General features: G+C 31.5%; 1 protein-coding gene across 1 annotated transcript in view; it reads left to right on the plus strand.

The window, feature by feature from the left end:
- The window catches only part of LOC143063799 (uncharacterized), a 154,829-nt gene extending 134,770 nt beyond the window's left edge, over positions 1–20,059 (plus strand). Inside the window, exon 19 of the mRNA XM_076236181.1 lies at positions 13,805–20,059. Coding sequence (XP_076092296.1) covers positions 13,805–14,723 — 919 coding nt within the window. The 3' untranslated portion in view covers positions 14,724–20,059. The remainder of the gene's footprint in view (positions 1–13,804) is intronic.
- The last annotated feature ends 3,144 nt before the right edge of the window (positions 20,060–23,203 follow it).

Consider the following 23,203-nt stretch of genomic DNA (forward strand, 5'->3'; position numbering starts at 1 on the left):
ACGAATGAATCACGAAGCTACCCGAAGGTCTTACGATGGCAACACGACTTCGTGAAGACCTCGTAATCCCGTCGTATTGTCATCGAATAAAAGTACGAAAGCGACAAGATGGAACTACAACGGTTATAAATCCAGCTAAATGTAAGTTAATTTTCGCGCTAAAATACATTTAAAGTGCCATGCACTGGTCTGTCTAATACAACAGTTAAGAAAGACGTTCACAAAACATAGAGCTCATATCATATGATTCTATGAGAACAAGAAAGGCTCATATCATATAATTCAAATGGAACAAAAAGAGCAGCTATTACAGGCTCAGGATTTACTTTTACAAGTAAAATATTATTGTTTGTAAATTTTTCATATCAAGTAACATATATAATGAAAATCATAAACGCGCCTCGTACACCAACACTGCAGGTACACGTATATAGGGAACCCAACTTTTTCTTCATTATTCTGATTTTTTATGTATCGTCTGAGTTGTTGTCACACAAATGATTACTCCATAACCATTTTGTTTTCTATATGTCATATTTTGCCGCATTTGTTGCTTTCCCCACATCCTTCCTTTTGTCTATATTATTATGATATTCTCCTGGAAAGAGCTCTTTTTGAATAAAAGGGATCAATGAAACCATTACCTTACCTTTAAGATAGATCAGTAAACATGGGCATAATTATAGGTGATTATCCAGACTAGTGCACATATTTTACAGTTCAAACAAGGCAATGCCGAGCGTGTCATCCCCTCGTATGTAACATATTGGGGACAAATATGGACACTATATTTGTATATGACACATGCATAAAATGGTAAATTGAATATGCATATTTGATACATAAACTATTTTTTTAGAAATCAACCAAAACTTTCAGTAACTGGAATACCTTTAATATTGTCTTTAGAACCAGCAGGTAAAAAAAAATAGCAACCAATTTCCTGTGTATTATGCTATTTCAAGGAGAAAAAAACCAAGGCCATCTGCATGACCTTGACCTTTGGCCTTGAACGTAAAAAATGTCAGATCATTACAAGGAGGAACAATATACCAAATGTGGTTAAAATCTTTTGAAGCATATTTGTTTTAGAGTGTCCAAAAGGGTGATATTGTCTTGTATAACAACTGCCACTGTGACCTTGACCTTTGAACTTTAAAGTCAATAGCGCTTAAGATATTCTTAACGAGTAACACCATACCAAGTTTTGAGCATTTTAGTTCTAGAGTGTCCATAACAATTTTATCTACACGCAACTTACATGTAGTAGGCGAGGGGATAATAAACTAAGTTTTATAAGAATTAGACAAAAAGATCGATTTCCCGCAATGCATGGCAGACTTGTACAGACTCATACCCCTCACTCTTCCTCTCCCTGATTTTGATGGCATTATATGCAGAGAGTCGGGGTCAAGTTTTACCCTTCAAGCCCACGTTCTTCCGTCTTATGATTAAACCAGAAATTAAATGTACATTATAATATATATTCAATATTGATTAAACAATTTAAAAAGCGTGATGCCTTCGGCATATAATTTAAATGCATCGTAAGCTGTACACGACGTCTTTTAGACATCGTTTGGCCATCGCGCCATCATCGTAATCCATCGTGTAGCCTTTGTAATCCATCGTGTAGCCTTCGTGATCCATCCAGTAGGCTTCGGCTGAGATATGAAGCTTAAATACCCGTCTTCGGTCAACCTTCGTATGTCCATCTTTTGCTATCGTATATAATTTCGGCACCATCGTATAGACTTCGTTATTCATCGTACTTGCTTCGGTCACTTTTTGGTATTTTAACGAGATCGGGACCAACTTCGTACGAACTTACAATTTTCGCCGGGTGTCAATCGTATATAAAAATCGGGACAGTGTGACGCGGGCATAACGAAAAACAACTATTTTGGTTTTTCTTAAATTAATGTCAAGACCATTCTTGTACGAACTATCATATACAGTGACTATCATTTTTTGTAATTCAGAAATACTTTCGCTGAAGAGAACTGTGTCATCAGCATACATAAAAAAATAAAGATTTAACATTTTCACTTCATATGGTTCTATTCCTTGTTTAATTAACTCAATTTCTATGTCATTTACATAAATTGCATATAAAAATGGTGATAATGATTCGCCTTGCATTAGGCCAACATTACAATGAAAAAAATCTGAAAAATCACCATCTAATTCGACACAAGTTTTTGACTTAATAACTTAATATGAAACTTTAAAAAAAATTTAGAAAAAAAAACATTCAATCTGACTTTCCTGGTTTTCTGGTACGTCCATTGATTTCCCCCTTAAATTCCGTCTAAATAAATATTTCTTTCCATTTCCGTTTCCGTTTCCGCCGTTTAGCAATACCAATAATCAAATATAATAATATATAAATATCATAGCTAGCTAGAATTCGCTTCAATTTTGAATTATATTTTATAGGATACGTTTACCATCCGTCAACAGTCCTAAAATCAATGGACGTACCAGACAACAAGGAAAGTCATATTGAATGGGTTTTTTTCTAATTTTTTTTTTAAAGTTTTATATTTAGTTATTAAGTCATTGTATTCTAAGTTAAAAACTTGTGTTAAATTAGATGGTGAATAATCTTAAACAATTAGAACTCTCCAACATTATAGACTTGAATATATATAGTTCATGACAAAAATCACCATCTTCTTTAGTTTTTAACACAAAACACAAGAGAAGATATTTAAGGGCAATCATTACTTTAAAAAGTCTTCCTGCTATAATTTTTGACTTGTATCTTGCTGATCATTTTTGTTTTAAAAGGTTCTAGCTTTCCCTTATAGTTTTCAAGATAATAAGCAGAAGCACCGCAGATTAGTAAAATCATTAAGAAAAAAAACAATAACGAGTTGACTAACGATTTCGACGGACATTTTGACCTCCTCGTTTATCTTGTTTTGTTGGTAATTTTTTATATTAAAATTTTCTATCTATTTATTATATATTTTAATATGAAAGGAAAAATTTGTGATATAAGACTCCGGCTCCCTCCACTAATAAAAACTGGCCGCCACGAAATAGCACAAAAGCGGTGCTAAAAAAAGGGGTAAAAATACAAAAAAATCAAATTAAATCGTTATATAAGGGTGATAACTCCTATAAGAAATCATTAATTTTGACCGTTTCGACGTGAATGGACATTAGGTGAAACAAGTTTTTGTCACCAGGATTTCGCTATTCATAGAGTTTTCGATAGGCAGCACTCGCATTTTATCAGCAGGGTTATCCAACACTCTTTTTAAACTAAATACACCAATGATAATTGTTCCAAAGTTTAACCATAACAGTCAGACGACTTCCTTTAAGACAAGTGTTCGGTAACATTTGGCCTAGTAATTTCAGAGAAGATTTTTGAAAAGTTAACTACGACGAAAACGAACGACGGACGCCAAGTGACGAGAAAAGCTCACTATGTATAGGATCATTTGGGCATGTGCGCTAAGTATCTCAAACATGCATTCTCTGTAAGATGCTCTGACATAAAGTATGCTCCAACATAATGCGGAACCGGATAGATTATTACAATTTCATCAATGCTTTTCGTAAATATTCCAAGGGCAACTTTGTGTTGTCATCAATGATTGCACCAAAAACATCGATAAGGACACATTTCAGATATAGTTCTGTTATATTTTGAAAAGCCTCATATAAACTACTAGTACTTGAATCGAAATTAAACAGTAACATAAAACCAGGTAACATAATGTTAGATTTACTCATTCCTTTACGTTGTCAGTTTTTTTCGAGTTGTGAGCATGATATGAAAGGAAAACTTTGTGATATAAGACTCCGGCTCCCTCCACCAATAAAAACTGACCGCCACGAAATAGCATAAAAGCGGTGCTCCATAAAGGGGTAAAAACACAAAAAGATCAAATTAAATCGTTATATAAGGGTGATAACTCCTATAAGAAATCATTAATTTTGACCGTTTCGACGTGAATGGACATTAGGTGAAACAAGTTTTTGTCACCAGGATTTCGCTATTCATAGAGTTTTCGATAGGCAGCACTCGCATTTTATCAGCAGGGTTATCCAACACTCTTTTTAAACTAAATACACCAATGATAATTGTTCCAAAGTTTAACCATAACTGTCAGACGACTTCCTTTAAGACAAGTGTTCGGTAACATTTGGCCTAGTAATTTCAGAGAAGATTTTTGAAAAGTTAACTACGACGAAAACGAACGACGGACGCCAAGTGACGAGAAAAGCTCACTATATATAGGATCATTTGGGCATGTGCGCTAAGTATCTCAAACATGCATTCTCTGTAAGATGCTCTGACATAAAGTATGCTCCAACATAATGCGGAACCGGATAGATTATTGCAATATCATCAATGCTTTTCGTATTTATTCCAAGGGCAACTTTGTGTTGTCATCAATGATTGCACCAAAAACATCGATAAGGACACATTTCAGATATAGTTCTGTTATATTGTGAAAAGCCTCATATAAACTACTAGTACTTGAATCGAAATTAAACAGTAAACATAAAACCAGGTAACATAATGTTAGATTTACTCATTTCTTTACGTTGTTCGTTTTTTTCGAGTTGTGAGCTTGAATGTCCTTTTGGTATCTTTCGACTGTCTTTTAATGTTTTCAACTACAGTAACAGCATGCTAAATGAGTGACAGTATTTTCAATTGTAATATTATGAAATAAAATTAACGGCTACTTGAGTTGGATTGAATTTTCAGAGAATAATTAAGCGGCATGATATTTAATTTAAAAGCAGTGTAGACAATTTGAATTGACATGATTACGACTAACTTGCTGAAGTTGGTAAGGGCACTGTGCAAATCGTATATCTATGTAGGCTACTAATTATCCGCCACTTGTTTCACATCAATTCGACCGTATTAAAAGGAGATGTAAGGTTGCGTTTGTCTCGCCTTAGAGGTATATATTTATATATAAAAGTTAAACTCTACGATATATCCATGCATAGGATAACCAGTGAAGGTGATACACGGCTGAAAAACACGTTTTATATTCATAATTACTTTAAATATGTATATACTTTTGTAAACCAAGCTATCTGAAGAAAGGTTTTCCATGTTGTTCTTATGTCGTGCTGTTGCACCACTGTCCCAGGCATAGGGGAACGGGGTTGAGCACTCACAAACATATTTAACCCGGCAAAATTCTTTATATGCATGTCCCATGTCAGAAGCCTGTGACTCACTTGTTGTCGTTGGTTCATATCTGTTATATTTGTTTTCCGTAAATTGTTTTGTTTTAAATCAGGCCGGTATACATAGTTTTCTCAATTCCCTAAAGTTAATAGTCGACTATAAGGTATGGATTTTTTTCTCATTGATGAAGACCGAACGGTTGCCTATTATCGGTTAATCCACTTCATCTCTTATTGGCAATCATACCACATCTCCTTATATTTGTTTGCCACATCCAAGATAATTGAAAGAGGGCATAGTTCCCGATATTTGAAATTATACTGCCGAGCGGAGCGATGCAACAAAAATTTGGACGATTTTATACTAACAATGTGTATAGTTAACGTCGAAAACGTGAGATTTTCAAAATTATTTGGCAATCGAAAGGGGGAGTACGCCTCTACCCCTAAATCCGCGAATGCACGTTTAGGTATACATGGACAAAAAACTCGCCCCATGCATTATTGTAGTAAAAAAGTACTATTTGATAAATATATCAATGATATGAATTTCTGCCCACGTCAAATTTTCTTGAATCAAACTACAGAAAAACAATTTTAAAAAAGGTTAGTCGCGTACAAATTTTTACATTCGGGTGTGTTTGAATCTACTTTTTAAACCTTCAAACTTATAAAAACAAAAAAAGTGATAAACTTCTTGCTTCGGATTTCATTATTTTAATATTTTCATGCTAAATTTATACTTGGTTGTTTTTAAATTCATATTTAAAGGGGCACTAGCTACGATATATATAAAAAAATAAAGTATGATTTTTTTTAGATCAATCATTAATCAAATTGAAATAATGAAATAATAATTTGCTTTTAGCAATCAATTTCCTTTAATTTTGTTGAAATAAGCGATTAAACATAATTTTTGACTGATTCACTTGCAAGTGAAAACGTCATCATCATTCTAACCGGTATTCATGTGAACTTCAAGTTAACCCCTAGCTAGAGATTGACAACGCATGCATTGTACGTGTACTGGTTATTTAAAGAAAAAGAATGTCAACAATGAAATTGAAACTACGGTGAATCATTTGATTACTAATTCGATGCACATAAAATCATTCTTATATGGTTAAAAACAATGAGAAACATCTATTTTTAATCTATAAAATAAAATCAAACAGACCTATAAAAATGCAATTGCACGTGTTGGTTTAATCTGTTCGTATCTTTATGTTTGTTTACATCGCTTATATGGTCATCTGAGGTCAAATCGATAGTTAATTAGATGGCGTCTGGACTAAAATACACACGAAACGAACCTATATATTATCTACCCCATGCTCTGTAAACTGTTTATATTAGACTTTTGTAGTTTGGATAAATGTTTTACATTGTTATAAGCCAAATATGAGAATTTGAGTCAAATCGGTTACAATGAATTTGACAGCTAGTGCCCCTTTAAAGAAGTACTGAAATATGGGTCAATAAAATGAAAAGAAATGATTGGTGTATTTGATTACAAGCTAGCTTACTTATTCCATTAACATATTTTTGTGAATAAAATCATTAAAAATTTAATAACAGAATATTTAAGAATTAAAAAAGTAGTTGGGGTTGATTTTTACATTCATACTATATCAGACAAAAATGCGTATTCAAAGAGCAAACAATGCATGCAGGGTATTCTCCCCTCCGTCATGCTTCAATGCAATAGGACGAAAAACGTTAAGTTAGGTCGTTTATGTCGAGTAAAGTCATTTTATTGTAAATCTCTAATAAGCGTGTAAAGAGAGTAACACGATATCTGCACGAAGGGTTTTGCCATTTTGGCCATACACTAACGGTGCTCTCTAAAAACCAGGACAATGTACAACGCTGAATTGTAAGTAAAGAATTTACATACGGAACGCTGAAAATTTTCGAATATTTGAAAGTCAAGTAAATATAAGAACCGAAACAATTGAAGAGGTATTTGGCAAAAAGGAAAGTTAAATATCAAAGTCCATCTAAGTAGATATAAAATGTTGTGGTATGAGTGCCAATGAGACAACTCTCCATCCCAGTCAGAATTTCTAAAAGTAAGCTATTATAGGTCAAAGTACGGTCTTAAACGAGGAGCCTTCAAGTTGGCTCACACCGAACTGGGCTACTTTGCCCAAGGAAGTTGTAACCTAAGTTTCTTTGTAAAACAACATATCTGAAATGATTGATTTTTGGTTGCCAGTGGCAAATATTTCATGCATATTTAAGACGATAACTAATTAAACAATATATACAACAGGTAGGCCACGTAAGAGTCAGTTCATGATGATGATCGATATTTTTATATGCCACTGGAAAATGAGAGTATATTGAATAGGGACAGAAATCTTTCCTTGCAACAAACCAACGAGTTACTGTATGGGTTCTAAACGTGTAGAATGTTTGGCTTCATTCTGACTAGACTTCGCTGCGTACTTTTACTTCGGTGAAAGATGATTGTCGTGCGATAATTAAAAAATGCACAAATTACAAATACGGAACTATCCCTTAATACAAATATAATTCTGGTTCCTTTTATTGGCTATCTAAAAACAGTGGCGCATGTAGGAACCCTAATGGAGCTACATATATGATAAATGCATATATTTTTACAAGCATTAGTCCAAACGGTGTCCAAGTGAGCCACCATTTAACTTCAAAAGTGGGTGGGGTATGTTTTTTTTTATTGATAAATTTATTTTCGCGCTATTAAGTTTTTTTAACCCAATCAATTAATTTTTTATGGTTCAAAATTGACCACTATAATTATAGGGAAAATCCGGATTCAGAATATTTGATGTCCTCTGCTTAATTTTATTGTTCATCAAATCGGTTCCCAAATAGATTACCGTTTATCGTTGAAATAAACTTTTAAAATTTCAATATTCAAAATGCCAACACCTACACATAAATAGATTGGCGCTTAATGTACAGCGGCAACTATTACATAAATATACAGGCTGAAAATAATGTTTATGGTATACATGTATATGATATGAATGTATTGAGCTTTTACAAAACCAGAACGATGAGTTGGATCGATCAAAATGTACATTGAATTTCAATGATTTCATCTAATCTGCCGACATGAAAGCAGATAGTAAGGCAAAACAAATAAATTTGAAATCAAGTATAGAACCATTTTATTGGTTAAAGTTCAGTAGAAAATATGTATACATACTCAACCCTACCATACTTTTCGGCCTAATGCGAGTTGTTAAGTTTTCACTATTTCTCCTACATTAAATGGTGGGCGCTTGGAAAACCGAATAGTTCTGAATTATTTATCTGACATGCTTATAGATTTGTTTTAAAACGTAAATAAACTTGTTCTATGCAGGTTTAAATAGGTTACAACTACCTGCCTCTGGTCTTATTTATACATCAACTGTGAAGTAACAGTTACTGTTCATTTTATTTTGTTTCGTTTCGTTCCGATTTTATTCCGTTTCACAGTTTACAGGTACGCCTGTTTTCGCCCCTTTTCTAATTTTTACATCTTCATCAAAAAATCAAAAAATCAAAATTTCATAAAGCGAAAAAATCAAAACTGCACGTTATGTTTAGTACTTTAAAAGTTTGATCACATACCTAAACTATCAAATTAAAAACGATATTTATTTGGTGAAAATTTCAAAACTTTATAAAAAAATTGGAATTTTGAAACTTTGATCAAAATTCCTAAAATCTAAAATTTGGAAACTTTTTAAAGTTTTGAATTGATAAGTGTTACACGGATGATTTTTTTTGTCAATATGTTAAAAATTTGAAAGCCGGCAAAAACTATGAATAAAAAAATCAATTTTATTTATAACTTATATCATTTGTATATAGGACAATGGTATAGATTTAAAATTACACAATTCCAAGCATAATTTTTAGGTACTAAGGGACTCGGTGGACAACATTTTTTGGCCCTCCACCTTTTTTTCCCAAAATCCTTTATTTTATCGTTTTCTATTTATTTCAACTTTTTTCGCGTTTTTCTGTGTAATATTAACATAGATATACTTGAAATAACGTGTATTTGCTATATACTATAAATTCCAAGTTTACCTGGGACGGCGTTGAAAAATCTACAAAATAATTAATTTACATCTGTAATGTGTTAACTTTGATATTTGTCTAAAATTGAAATAAGACAAAACTTTATTTATTATGATTTATCCAGATCATCATGTTTGCTATAAACAATGATAAACTGTGGTCTGCAAATCTACGTTTATATTATTTTCATTATTATGTAAACATAAACTGATGTTGAACTTTGTACACGCTACACGTAAGCTTTATTAAACATGCATAAATCGATAGTAGGACCAATTTCCCCAAAATTTATTTTACAACAGAGCTATTGTATCAAAGTCCATCAATCTATACCTCAATTTATAATAGCAAAGTCAAAAGTCAAAAGCGTTTTGATTAATTTATGGTTCTGGATTTTTTTCTTATCGATCTATTCTAATATTTCATGTGATAATATTTGAAATACATGATTAACACAAAATGAAAATATTACTTTAAAGAGAAGTACATTTTCTTTTGTCGCTATAGAAACCAATTTAATGCAAAAGTTTTAAAAAAGAAATGAAATTCATATTTCCTGGACGCAGTATTTCTTTAGTTCTACATAAGTTTATAGATGTTCAATACTTCGACCCGGTTCTATTGGGTGCTTCAAAATTAGAAAAGACATACTAACTAACAGAATACAATGGATGGGGAGGACAGGGGAAAGTCTTCTTTCTCCCTTTCTTCCTTTTTATCAAGTCAAGTGAACTTTTTTTTTATCACGTAGCGTCCATCATCATCGTTGTTCGTTAACTCTTACAGAAATTTTCTCTTCTGAAAAAAGTATAAAAAAATTCTAAACTCCAAGGTAAATTAAAAAAGGGGAAGTCCATGGGCAGAATCAATTTGCGCCAATTGCAGTTTTGAAAAGGTATTAATTGCGCCACTCTCTTTTATTTTGATGATAAAATGCACAAAACAATAAGAGACCTCTTTCCAGACGTCGTTTTTAAGTCATGTTGATTTCATCTTGCTCATGAAAAGTATCAACAACTAATGAGTGGATAAGTTAGCAGAAGGGAATATGTGTCTATTTTCAGCTATAGATACCAGCCTTTAATTCAATGATGATCAATGATAAACAGAGACATTTTTATGGTTTTTTAAAACTATATATGTACGAGTGAAAGTTTTAATTCAGCATATGTTTTGTTATTAAAACGACTTTAACCCGCCAGTCGGTAAACTGCCGGTCCCAAGCCCGTATAAAGGAGGCGCGGGAAGTCAATCATTAAGTTGTTATATTATATATCAATATACTAAATGAATAAATGATTGGGAATACGTTAAAGTAATAAAAAGTCAAGAGAATTTCAGAACGCAATTTGGTTCCGAACAATATCTATCACGCTTTGTGCATTCAGACTCCACGCGGCCTTCACGTGATTTTACTATTTTTAGAATAATTGCATAGTAACCAAATGCACTAGATTCAACCTTTACTAATTATGCATTATTTTTGACCTGGTCGTGATTAATGTCCTATAATAAGAACCCATGCAGCTTTCACCTGATTCTCTATTTATAGAAAAATGTCAGAGTAACCTGTCCATATGAACTTGATTGATTCTTATCATGTTATTTATATGGAGCGCCTAAATAAATATCTTATTAACAGAATTTGTAGTGTCAGATGTTATATCAATTTATTTATGGCATCTTAAACTGTAAATGCATACTATACGCTGTTATATCCCAATATAAAAAATAGAGGCTAATAGGGTGGTAAAGTATAAAGAAATTTAAACAAAATAATTAAACAAAAATAAAGAATACAGACCAATGACATGATAATGGGAAGAATACAGAAATTCGCGACTTCCATCGAAACACTCTTTAAGCAACAGTTGCTATTAGCTCATTGGTGAAGGTCGAAAATGCTTCATTTTACATATTTTTTAAAGCAACTTCTAAATATAATGCATTTGGTTTCGCTCATTGTTGAAGGCCGTAAATGCTTCACTTTTCATATTTTTTTTAACAAATTCTAACTAAATATAATGCATTTGATTTTTCTCATTGTTGAAGGACCGTAAATGCTTCACTTTTCAAATTTTGCTGTGTCCATATCAACGGCAGCCATTTCGACCTTTTTCAAAAGAAATGTCAAAAACATTTCACTTAAGTCTAATATTCTGTCAGAACATGCTACTTTTACGTTGTTCCCCCAAAGGTTTCACTTTTTTTTGCTGCATGCAAACTCCAAGCAGCCTTCACTTGATTTTCAGAATTTGAGATTGAAAAATCCCGATGTATCCGAGTATTTAAGAACAATCCCGAAACAACCGAATGAACTTTCGTCAGGCTTTATTATATATCAATTATATATCAATATACTAAATAAATAAATGATTGGGAATACGTTAAAGTAATAAAAAGTCAAGAGAATTTCAGAACGCAATTTGGTTCCGAACAATATCTATCACGCTTTGTGCATGCAGACTCCACGCGGCCTTCACGTGATTTTACTATTTTTAGAATAATTGCATAGTAACCAAATGCACTAGATTCAACCTTTACTAATTATGCAACATTTTCGAATAATTCTCTAGAAAATATTTCAATAGGTTCTAAAATTTATATTGTAAATATACACACTGCAGTTATTAATAGATAAATAAAAAAATAACTTGTACCCTTTAATACATCCAATCACAGCGTTCTTAAGTTGACTTCCTACGCCCTGTCTTGGGTACACAAAAGGCCAACCTAATGCTGGGAAAATGTAAAACTACCGTTTTCCCTATACATCAAACATCATGAAATTGAATATTTTGTCCAGAACTATACGAATGAAAATTATAATAGATCCAAATTTAATTCAGATTGTACTATAAAGAAACCAAAGTTTTTTTTCCGATTTATTTACATAAACTTATTAAATCAGCTGCAGCATTACTATTATATGTAGACCTTCATTACATAAAACAATGGAAATAACATTGTATATTGATATAAACGATAAAACTTGTAATAAATAAAAATAAATAAAATTGGCGAAATTAGATGATTATTTTATTGGCGCAAATGCTACCTATAGTTTTGAAAACAAGGTGGCGCAAAAGAAGTATTGGCGCAATTAAGTTGTGGCGCAAATGAGTTACTTTTTGGCGCAAAAAGATATCGCCCATAGCCATACACATTGACAAAATCAAACCATTACCATCGACCTGAACGAGTGAAATAAAACTGTCATATTCATGACTTAATTCAGCTTTCCAACAACTATGGCTAAAAATAAAACATAAAGATCTTATATCTCCATTGCTGTAATTTAGCCGAAATTACCACGAAGCTCGGATTCTTCTTGCAGAAACTGTTTGAATTCATGTTTCCAAGAGGTACATATGTATTGTTAAAAAATTTCTGCTCACAAAAGGTAGAAAATTCCATAATCTGTCTCAGCATTGGCCAAAAAAAAAAAATCTCTTGTTTTTAATGTATTTAAAGAAAAAAATAAACCAAAGAGTTGCTTGAAATACAAAATGTACTCCAACCATATCCTAAGAAGTGCTTAGACAATTATATCTACAATTTTTACATATTATCAGATTTGCTTTATTTCAAACTTAAAAAAATATTTTCTTTCTGTGATTTATCATCAATATGGAAAGAAACAATCAAAGCATTGTTTTTATTAATTTAGTTTTGTTTAATTCATCATTTTGCCTCATACAGTAAGTCAAGTAATTTAATGTCCTTCCTTTTTCTGCTTCTATAATTATGTTTGAGTCCAGTTTTTGATTCTTTATTTGGCATTTGGTATTTCTGATTTATGGATTGTTAGTAAATATGTCCTGCATGTTCAGTGTGAGTAGAAATTAACAACGAATACAGAAAGCAGGTCCTGCAATAAAGCCGTCAAGGAAATTTCACCTGGCACTGCAAAATGAGGGTATAGTGGATAGGGACAGAAATGTTACCTTGCAACAGGCCACTTTCGGACCCCGAAATAGTTTTTGCAAAGGTTCTGAATTTGCAGAGAGCGTGATTGTCCCTCCATACGAGACATTGGATTTCACGTCCCCGTTCCGACCAGACGTGACTGCGTATTTGTACATCCCGCAGAGCCAAACAGTCGCTCCGCATCAGCAAGGCTGGAAGAAGACCATACGTTGTATTTCACAGTCACCCTCGTCTTTCTGTCGAAAATGACTCTCTTATGAAAGCTTTCCCGTTTTTGAAAAAGGAAAAACAAACAATTCAGTAAAACAAATGATGAAACAAAGAAAAAAACTATGAGCCAAAACTTAAGTGAGACTCATCAAAGACAAGCCAATGGTCTAGATAATAATTGTCAAAAAGGTAAACCTCCTGCTGAGATGAATCTTGGCAAAGCTAAAATTCTGCTCCCCGGAACAATTGATTTTCAGAAAATCGGACTAATCTATTTTTATCTTACTGTACGTTCTCGAAATTAACCTACATTTGTTTTTCCAAAGTCTGAAATAGAGAAAAATTGCGTGTCTCGGAAAATTTTGATATCTTGCGATCACTGTGCCGTAGTGAGAACATTGATTTCAATAATTTTATCTATACATTTCAGATGTCATTATTGTGAGAAGATGCCTGTGTACAGATGTTATGAATGCAGTAACGTTTTATGTAATGAATGTCGTATTAACCATGACAAATTAACTGATACAGAAAACCACACATTTCAATCGACCAACGATAAAATGCTACTGAATAATAAATTCGAGTTTTCTAATTGGATAGTTGATATGAAAGCACTACCTGGAGGATTATTAGTTATTGATTTGTTTCACCATGACAAGCTACTCACATATTCAGTCAGTGATAAACAACGAAATGAAATAAGCGTAGGTGGATTGACAAATGGTATTGCAATATTAGATAGAAATACTGTTGTTGTTATGTTAACACGTAATAATGATGTCCATAACTCAATAGCAATAGTTGATATAAGACAAAAACAAGTTATTCAACATGTAGACTTGCCACTTTATCTTCAATTCTCCCCATACATTCCAATGTTTTACACTGATGATCAACTTTATATCATGAGTCGTTCAGGAATAACAGTGATGGATATGTCGGGGACAATAGACAGGACAATAGATTTAGGATTCAAACCGAAAGATATGTGCTATGATACTAAGGCAGCACGTATTTACTGTATTGACTATTCAGAGAACAAACTTACTTGTATTGATAGGGATGGTAACACAATATTTACATTTACCGATACTGGACTATCAAATGCACAAAGTCTTAACATAGATAATGAAGGATATATACTTATTCCGTGTCATGAGAGTTATGGTGCAAAAGATTTCAAAGTTCACAGAATAAGTCCCGATGGAAAGTCTGGTGAGGTAATTATTACAGGGAAACAAAATAACACTTTTACAGGACATTTTTCAAGTATTTGTTTTCAGGAAGAGTCAGATGAAGTGGTCATTGGAATAGATGAAACAGTATACACGTACAAGAAAAAATGAGAGAATTAAGACAGGTTAATTTTAACGTTTGGTTCAGTTTACACTTTCTATGCTTTCCATTCTTTAACGTGTGTAATTAACAGAACTGGTTGAAGATGTAAATGCACATGTAAAATTATTTTATTAGTTTACATATTTATAGTTTAAGTTTTAATTAAGGGCTAAGTTTATGTGAAGTTTTTTTTTATATACTTAGTAATTTACAGACTTAGTTTCCAAAGTGTTTATGTGTTAGTCTATTTTTAATAATAATCATTGAAATGTCTTTCTAAGTTTTAATTTTTGGGAAGAACCTGACGCTGCAACGAAAACAATTTGGAAAATATTGTACATTGTACAATTGAGTATGTCCCTTTGTCATGTTTATGAAAATACGTTTACATAAGTTTTTTTTTTTTAAATATATATTTTATATTTTGTTTGTGTTTTTTTGTGTGTTGTATTTCAAATTTATATTAATGATGTATATGCTTTGTAAACAGTTTTTAAATCAATTTTTTTTATAAATTATTATTGAAATATCATATACGGAAGCCCTGGAGTGCCATGCAAAAATAAAATTATAACTCGTTACTAACCTGTGCACAAGAGATACACAACTTGGTGTGCACGAGTAACTAACTTACGGGCTAGAATTGCGCACATTTTGCTTATAAGTCTTATAAATTCCTGCTTAGACAGCGCGCTGAAATAATAATTCAAAATTGAATACTGAATAGTATAGTAATGAATAATTAAATCGTTTATATTTTAATATTCTAGTTGAAAAGTTAACAGTGAACTAAATCATTTATTATTAGACTGTTGTTCTATTCTGTATTTGGGAATTCGACGTTGTTTTTTTTTTTAAGTCAATCTATATATTTTCAAATTTATTAAAAAACAAAGCATATTTGCAAACAATTTGAACTTCATTTTCGTAACATCATACGGATGATCCATTAGCATAAGAAATACATTATTCTATTGAAGATCTTATACAGGCAAGGCAGGAAATAAAACAGAATTAAAAGTTTCTAAAATATTTCATTCTTTTTATATCGTGTAAACAGGGAAGATTAACAGAAAAATAAACAGAGCTGCCTAAAATTAACAATTTAAAGTTGCTGATCAGTAATATAATATTCGATGACAAAGGAGGCAAAGGGGGGGGGGGGGGGAGGCTGAGTATTATTGATCTTCAAACAGGGCATGACAGATCCATAATCTTCTGAAAGGAACTAAATCGAAAATATTTGTCGTCCAGTGGGAAATATTACACGCATTATCAGGAATCTGTAATAGGTCTCATTTCAAGCTTCTATATGTTTAATAGGGCAGGTAAATTTTACTAAATTTATTATTATAAGATTTGGTTTAAAAAGCCTGACTATCTAAACTAACTAGGTGTCAGTATTTATTTAGTATGCAATTAAAACCAATAGTACAGGACTAACTAATGAATGTCCGCTACACATCCATACCACGAAGTTAAAAGCTTGTTAAACCTCCTTAGTTTACTTCATTATAAATCTCATTATTGAAGAATGAATAAAGTCATTAACATATCAAATACACCGACAAATTCAAACAATCGGTTATGCAGTTATAGATAATGCATATTATATGCATATGTTGAGGTTTCTTGTCGTATAACACATCGATGGTTGATCAAAGGAAAAGCCGACCGTATGCAGGTCTTTTTTTTTTAGGTAATCATAATACCCAAAAGTGTGTTATACGACAAAAAACCCTAATATATGCATTTTTGGAAAATTGTTTTTCACTCTTTACCCTGGCAATAGTATTTCAGGATAAAATATATTACAAAGGTTTATACTTTAAAAATCAGAAAATGGCACACACAGCACACAATCGTAATGCACATGTATTATAGAAAAAAGGTCATTGAACGATTTCCATTATAGTTTAATAGATCGATTATCGGAAGAAGAACTAAAGCTAAGTGACCATATTTCGATAATCCAGTCACCATTTTGGGGATCAATGCGACGTGAATCAACAAAAATGTTAACCTTTTTCTTATGATTCGACACTTGTTGAATAAATGTAATGAACAGGTTCTCATTATAAATTGTATCTCTATAACGTCTATTTTTTTAGCGATAAATTAACAAACCTTCAGACTATAAGTAGTTGTTTCGAAAATTAATCTCTGCATAATATTTTTTTTTATTTCAGTCTTATAGACGGAAGAATGTATTGTTTATGTTATAAATGAATTAGATATTTCAACAAACTAGTTTGCATTATAATCAGGGGGGATTACATTTACATTGCACATGGTCATTTTTTTTTCTCTGACTGCTAATGACGTCTGTACATTAAATCCATTGGATGTTGAATGTGCACTGATTGATACTGTAGTATATATAGTAATCATGATTTTGTATTAGTTGTTTGTGGCTTTGAACAGGTTGTCAGTACTTCCGAGTTCTCTCAGATTTCTGCTTAGTGTTTTTTGTTTTTGTTTTAGGGGTACATAAATACCTTGCCACGTCCGTTTTAGTAGTATTTTTGTGTGCTTTGTATCGATCTAATGAATCAAGCCATTTTCAACTGATTTTAATAGTTTGTTCTTATGTTGTAATGTCACACGACTGTCCCAGGTTAGGGGAGGGTTAGTCGCCCGCTTACGTGTTTAACCCCGCTACCTTATGAGTGAATATGTCCCAAGTCAGGAGCCTGTAATTCATTGGTTGTCGTTTGTTGCTGTATGTCAAATTTGTATTTCCTTTTTTTTACATGAATTAGGCCGTTAGTTTTCTCGTTTGAATTGTTTTACGTTTGTAAGTTTGGGGCATTTAAAAGCTGACTATGTGGTATGGACGTTGCTCATTGTTGGAGGTCATACGGTGACAAATACTTATTAACTTTTTCGTTCCTGATGGAGAGTTGTCTCATTGGCAATTATATCGCATCTTCTAATTCTTATATTTACTTCATTCATTATTTTACGCCTTAAATCATATTTCATTGAAACATGGTGACGTCCAAGTTTAATCTACCAAAGAATGACGTATCGTTCTGAGAGGAAATAACCAAAACAAATATATAAATTATACCATGAAGTAAATAGAAACGAATCGTAATAAAACAGTATTTTCCCATCTATTCGTTTGTTTTAGAATGCTCTTGAAAGCTGTTTAAAAACAAATTTGATATAAAAAGTGTTTTTTTTTAATAAAGGTACAACCATTTCTAAAGATAAATCAGGGTCCATTATGATGTAGATACATACTTAATAAAAAGCCATTTCGCAGAGAGAAAATGTTGTTCTTGGTTTTAATCACATTGATTTTGTGAGATATGTTTGCGGTTCTTAAATTAAATTTCTGTATTAATTTTATTGTAATTTTAATAGTTATGTCCTTTTAGCAATATAATTCATATCTCACAATGGCCAGACATATATACTAAATTGAATTATTTTGTAATAACTCTTTTTTCTGTACATATTACATTTCACAATTGTGATAACATTCCTGTGTTTTCTATGTATTAACCCCTCACTGGAATTATAGATAAGTGTTGTACAATAATGACCCATACCGCATTGTCAGCTATAAAAAGACAAAAACTGACTTTAAACTATCGGATTTATATTGAAATGGGTCGTCATCAGGAACAATTTTTGGCCTTATTAGACATTATTACACGTAGTTTTAACGGAAATTCCATGTTTTTAATGTAAAAGAGGACCTTTGGGTTTTTTTTGTACCTGTCCTGAGTGAGGAAGCTGTTGTTCAGTAGTTGTCGTTTATTAATGTGTTACATATTTGTTTTTCGTTCATTTTTTGTACACAAATAAGGCCGTTAGTTTTCTCGTTTGAATTGTTTTACATTGTCCTGTCGGGTCCTTTTAGAGCTAACTATGCGGTATGAGCTTTGCTCATTGTTGAAGGCCGTACGGTTACATATAGTTGTTAATTACTGTGTTATATAAGTGTCTTGTGGAGAGGTGTCTCATTGGCAATCATACAACATCTTCTTTTTTATATCCAAAAAGTAAAATCACAAAAATACTGAACTCAGAGGAAAATAAATTCGGAAGGTCCATAATCACATGGCAAAATCAAATAACAAAACGCATCAAAAACGAATGTACAAGAGTGTTTCTCGTTTCTTCTGCATTATTCATTATCAAATTTTGATAAAAATTAATAAAAGACGTACTTCGGCGTGGTTTCATACAAGAAACTCAATAGTTGTGCATGTAAATTGGAACTCGTGTAACTCGTGCGCACATGTTAGTAACTCGTGCTTAAGAGCTGTAAATTTTGTAAATGGAACTCCAGGGTTGCCGTATTAATGTGTTTCGGTATCTTTCGAGTCATTATTAATTTGTTAGTATCATGCTCAGCGTACAGTGTTTACCTCCCGTCAATGATTCTTATTTAAAGTTGATATTTCTGTTTTTTATTTTTTTTTTCAAAACAAAAGATAACTCGAAGTGAAAGAAAAAAATGCTCAGTTAAAATAAAGAACAATAAAAGTAAGTCGCGGCTATGTGCCCGCTAAACCGCCGCCCCTCTCTTCGCTTCTTTTTTCATATCTCTTTTTTTCTAAGTCCCCTGTATATCAAGTATACGCAGACAAATTAGTCACTTGGCATTGAGTGAACTTAAGCTTCATTAAGCTTCATTAAGGTTTAAGATTTTTTTAATAGATTATTTTTCAGTTTGAATATTTACAAATAAGTTCTTTTAAAATCTAGCTTTAGCATTTTATTCCCCATCTATGATCGATTAAAATGGAACAAAGTTTGTGGTATTCCTAACTTGGTTCATATAAGGTACAACGCCTATGTTACCCCGGTTTATAAAAGCATAATTTTGTAGATTTGAAAAATCATCTGACGATTAAAAAACAAAGAGTTCAGAAAGTAATTGCACCATTTATTTTTGTACCTTAATGTAAATAGTTTTTTTTATTTGATATTTTACACTTTATGCTTTTAAAATGTTTGCCTGTCTGAATGGTCAAGTTTTTATATTTGTATATGTTATTATTTAACAGAGTTTCCAATGTTGATGTTTTAATGTGTTTGTTCAATTGTAAATATCAATCACTGGTATTTTTTGTATTTAATTTGTTTTGACAAGTTACCTGACGCTCTAGAGGAACAATTTTATGAAAATATTGGTACTACTAAGTTCATTCCTATATGTAAATACGTTTACTTGATTAATTGATTATAATTAACTATTTCTGTTTTTATTGTATTATCTTTGCCACTTATAATTACGCTTTATAGTCTATATTAACAGGTTTTTTTAATCTTTTTTGTTGTGTTTATTTAAGAAATAATTGATGCAAGCTATACTTTATTGTAGTTTCAACATATTCGTGATTATTTTGCCCGTTTGATAGTGAAAGCTAAAATAACACGAAGGTAATGCCTACCCATGTTAAAACTACAATAAAGTATTTTAGCTTGCATCAATTATTTCGATTCTGATTAGGACAATTAGGGTAATTTCTATGTCCGATGTGTATATGTGTAGAACGTTTGTGTAGGCTCTTCCATTAACCCTTTTTTGTTTGAAAACTAGCAAACGACTAGCAATGTGATTTTTCAGAGGGAGGAGTTTTGAACAACCAGCATCAACGGTTGTCGTATCTAGGTCAAATATGTCAATTTCGAATTGCAACACGTTATAGTCATAATAAATTAATTAGAATCAACACGTGCATCATTTAAGAGTTTGGAAGTTTTATAAAGTTAAGAAAATATATTAAATGCATGCCAGTTTGATAAAATTCATTACTCAGGTGTAGTCAATATACGCATGTGCAAACACATTTTATTGGATTTAGAGCATGGGTTTATTCATAAAGCGAATGAAGCACGTCATATATTAGAATGTAAAATATCATATTACTAAAAATATGTATTTGTATCTTTTGTGTCTTTGGTTAGATCAGTGCCAACGTACCTCCGATGATTTGAAACCACATCTTTACGATTAAAATACAAATGTTGAAATGTACCTATACTACGCAATTCTAGGTAAAAACCTTTTAAATTAAATGAAACTAAAGGAAAGAAAAAAAAGTACTCCGATAAAATTAACCATATGAAATGGACTTATTATTAAAATATATGTGATATCAAGGTAAGCGATTATTTAAATAGCACTTTTCTTTAGTTTAAATATTAATAAATTATTGTTCATTTTATATTCATTGCTTTATGTTTGTGCTGTCTTTGTTAATCTGAATGTCTAAGTTTTTTACATGCGTATATGTTATTATTTTACAGACTTAATTTGCTAGGTGATTTTGTCATGTCTAGTTTGTTTTTAATAGCTGTTATTGAATGTCTTTTACCTGGCGTTTTATAGAAACGAGTTCGGACAATATTGCACAATTTAGTTTAGTGCCTTCATGTAAATACGCTTATTCTATTATTTGATTTTTTACTACATAAGTTTTTGTTTGTTATTGCATTGTCTTTGAAACTTATAATTACGCTTTGTATTCTATGTAAATAGCTTTTTAATCAGATGTTTAATCTATAATGAAATATCATATTTCTATGTCTTTGTAACTTTTGTTAGATCATGGTCAACGTTCCTCTAATGATTTTTATAAGACATGGTTACGATAAAAGAGAATCCAAACTGTACAAATATTACGCATTTTGATATAAAACAATGAGCCAATGTTTATCGTTTGAAGTTGATATGTCATCATGGTCATAAGACATCGCTTTAAGTATTTATATATATAAAAATGCTTTTATTTATCAAATTTTTAAACTGAATGATAACTCAAAGGAAAGAAAAAGGAATTACTCATATAAAGTTAGCCATATGACATGCATGGATTTAACTTAAGGTCAAGGAATAGTAAATTGGCTATGTCACAGATTTTTTCTAAAATTTTGCACACAACCCTGAATCGTTAAACTAATTGAAATGTACTTATCTCTTTTATTATATGAAATCTTACTGATTGAATTCTTTGAAATTAGGTGAACATTACATGAATATCAAATAAGCATATGTTCCTCGACTATTTGTTTGTTTGTCTAATGATTAAACTGTTCATTAGCTGGTGGTAAAAAAACGTCAAAAATATATGTTTAACATCATTCATCGCGATGACGTTACGATCATTTCGACGTTTTGTGTTTTTTGTTGTTGTTTACATTAAACACCACTTTGAATGCTATGTACCATAAAAACGATGTCGGTGCCCCATCATTATTACATCATAAAAAATGTAAATGTATATATCAACAACATATAGATTTTTAAAATCTATGTAGTAGAAATCTGAAATTTTGTGATTTTAAGACGAACTAGAGTTGTATGTTAAATTTTACCAACATCTGTAACATGACCATTTTTCTGAAACTTGACCTTAAGTGTCATCAGGGTAAGAGATACTTTGAATAATATTCTTTTATGAAAAATATTAACAAATTTATTTTATCTAAATTTTGTGTGAGCAAGTTATCTCCCATCACTCGATCGATTACAATGGAAAAAAGCTTGGGGTGTTCAAACATCTTAGTTCATTTAATGTTCAACATATATGATCTTTCAAAATATTTCTAGTAATGAAAACGTATCTAACCCTGAAAAAAAAGCAAATGTTGATCTGAACAAATATTACGATGTCCAGCTAAAACGATGGGTCAACAATTACTTTGCGACGTTGATGTGTCAAGACGAATTGAATGTAGCATATGTTTTGTCCCTTAAATCTTAAAATTAAATGATAACTTTTAGTGAAAGAACAAGACAGGTCTCACATAAAATTAGCAATATGCACGTGACATTGATTTATGTTAAGCGTCATGCAAGTTTGAAGATAACTAAATAGTATGTTTCTGATGTAAAATACTTATCATTTCTTTGAAGAAAAATAATAACGTGATTTAGGTTTCTCTTATTATATGATTTAATTAATTATCTAAGTTACCATTATTATTTTTATCAAATGTTTTTTTTTATTGTACCATAGCTAATTACTTTGTATGTTTCTCTATGTCTTTGGTGATGTTATGGTCAACGTACCTTTCATCAATTGAAAATGCATGTTTAAGATAAACACTGAACCATGCAAATATAAGGCATTTTCAGGTAAAACAACGAGCCAACGAATATTGTTTGAAATTGATATGTCAAGAAAAAATGCATATTATTTTCGTTTTTTTTTTCTTTTTTGATAGACTAAAAAATTTAAATTACTCAAAGTTAAAGAAATAGGAAATCCTCAGATAAAATTGAACATATTACGACGATTTAACATAAATATCATCAAGTTTATCATCAATTATTTGAATATCCATTTTCTTACAGTTTGAATATTTCCAAAATATTTTCTTGCAATTTTTGCAAGTTGTAATCATTTAAATGTCTAATCAAGTTTAGATGACTTTGAGGAGTTACCTGACGCTTTACAGAGAAGATTTTGGAAAATTAGTTCATAACTAGGTCTTGTGCCTTGATGTACATAGCTTTATT

This window comes from Mytilus galloprovincialis, chromosome 2 (assembly GCF_965363235.1).
Source record: "Mytilus galloprovincialis chromosome 2, xbMytGall1.hap1.1, whole genome shotgun sequence".
Lineage (NCBI taxonomy): Eukaryota > Metazoa > Mollusca > Bivalvia > Mytilida > Mytilidae > Mytilus > Mytilus galloprovincialis.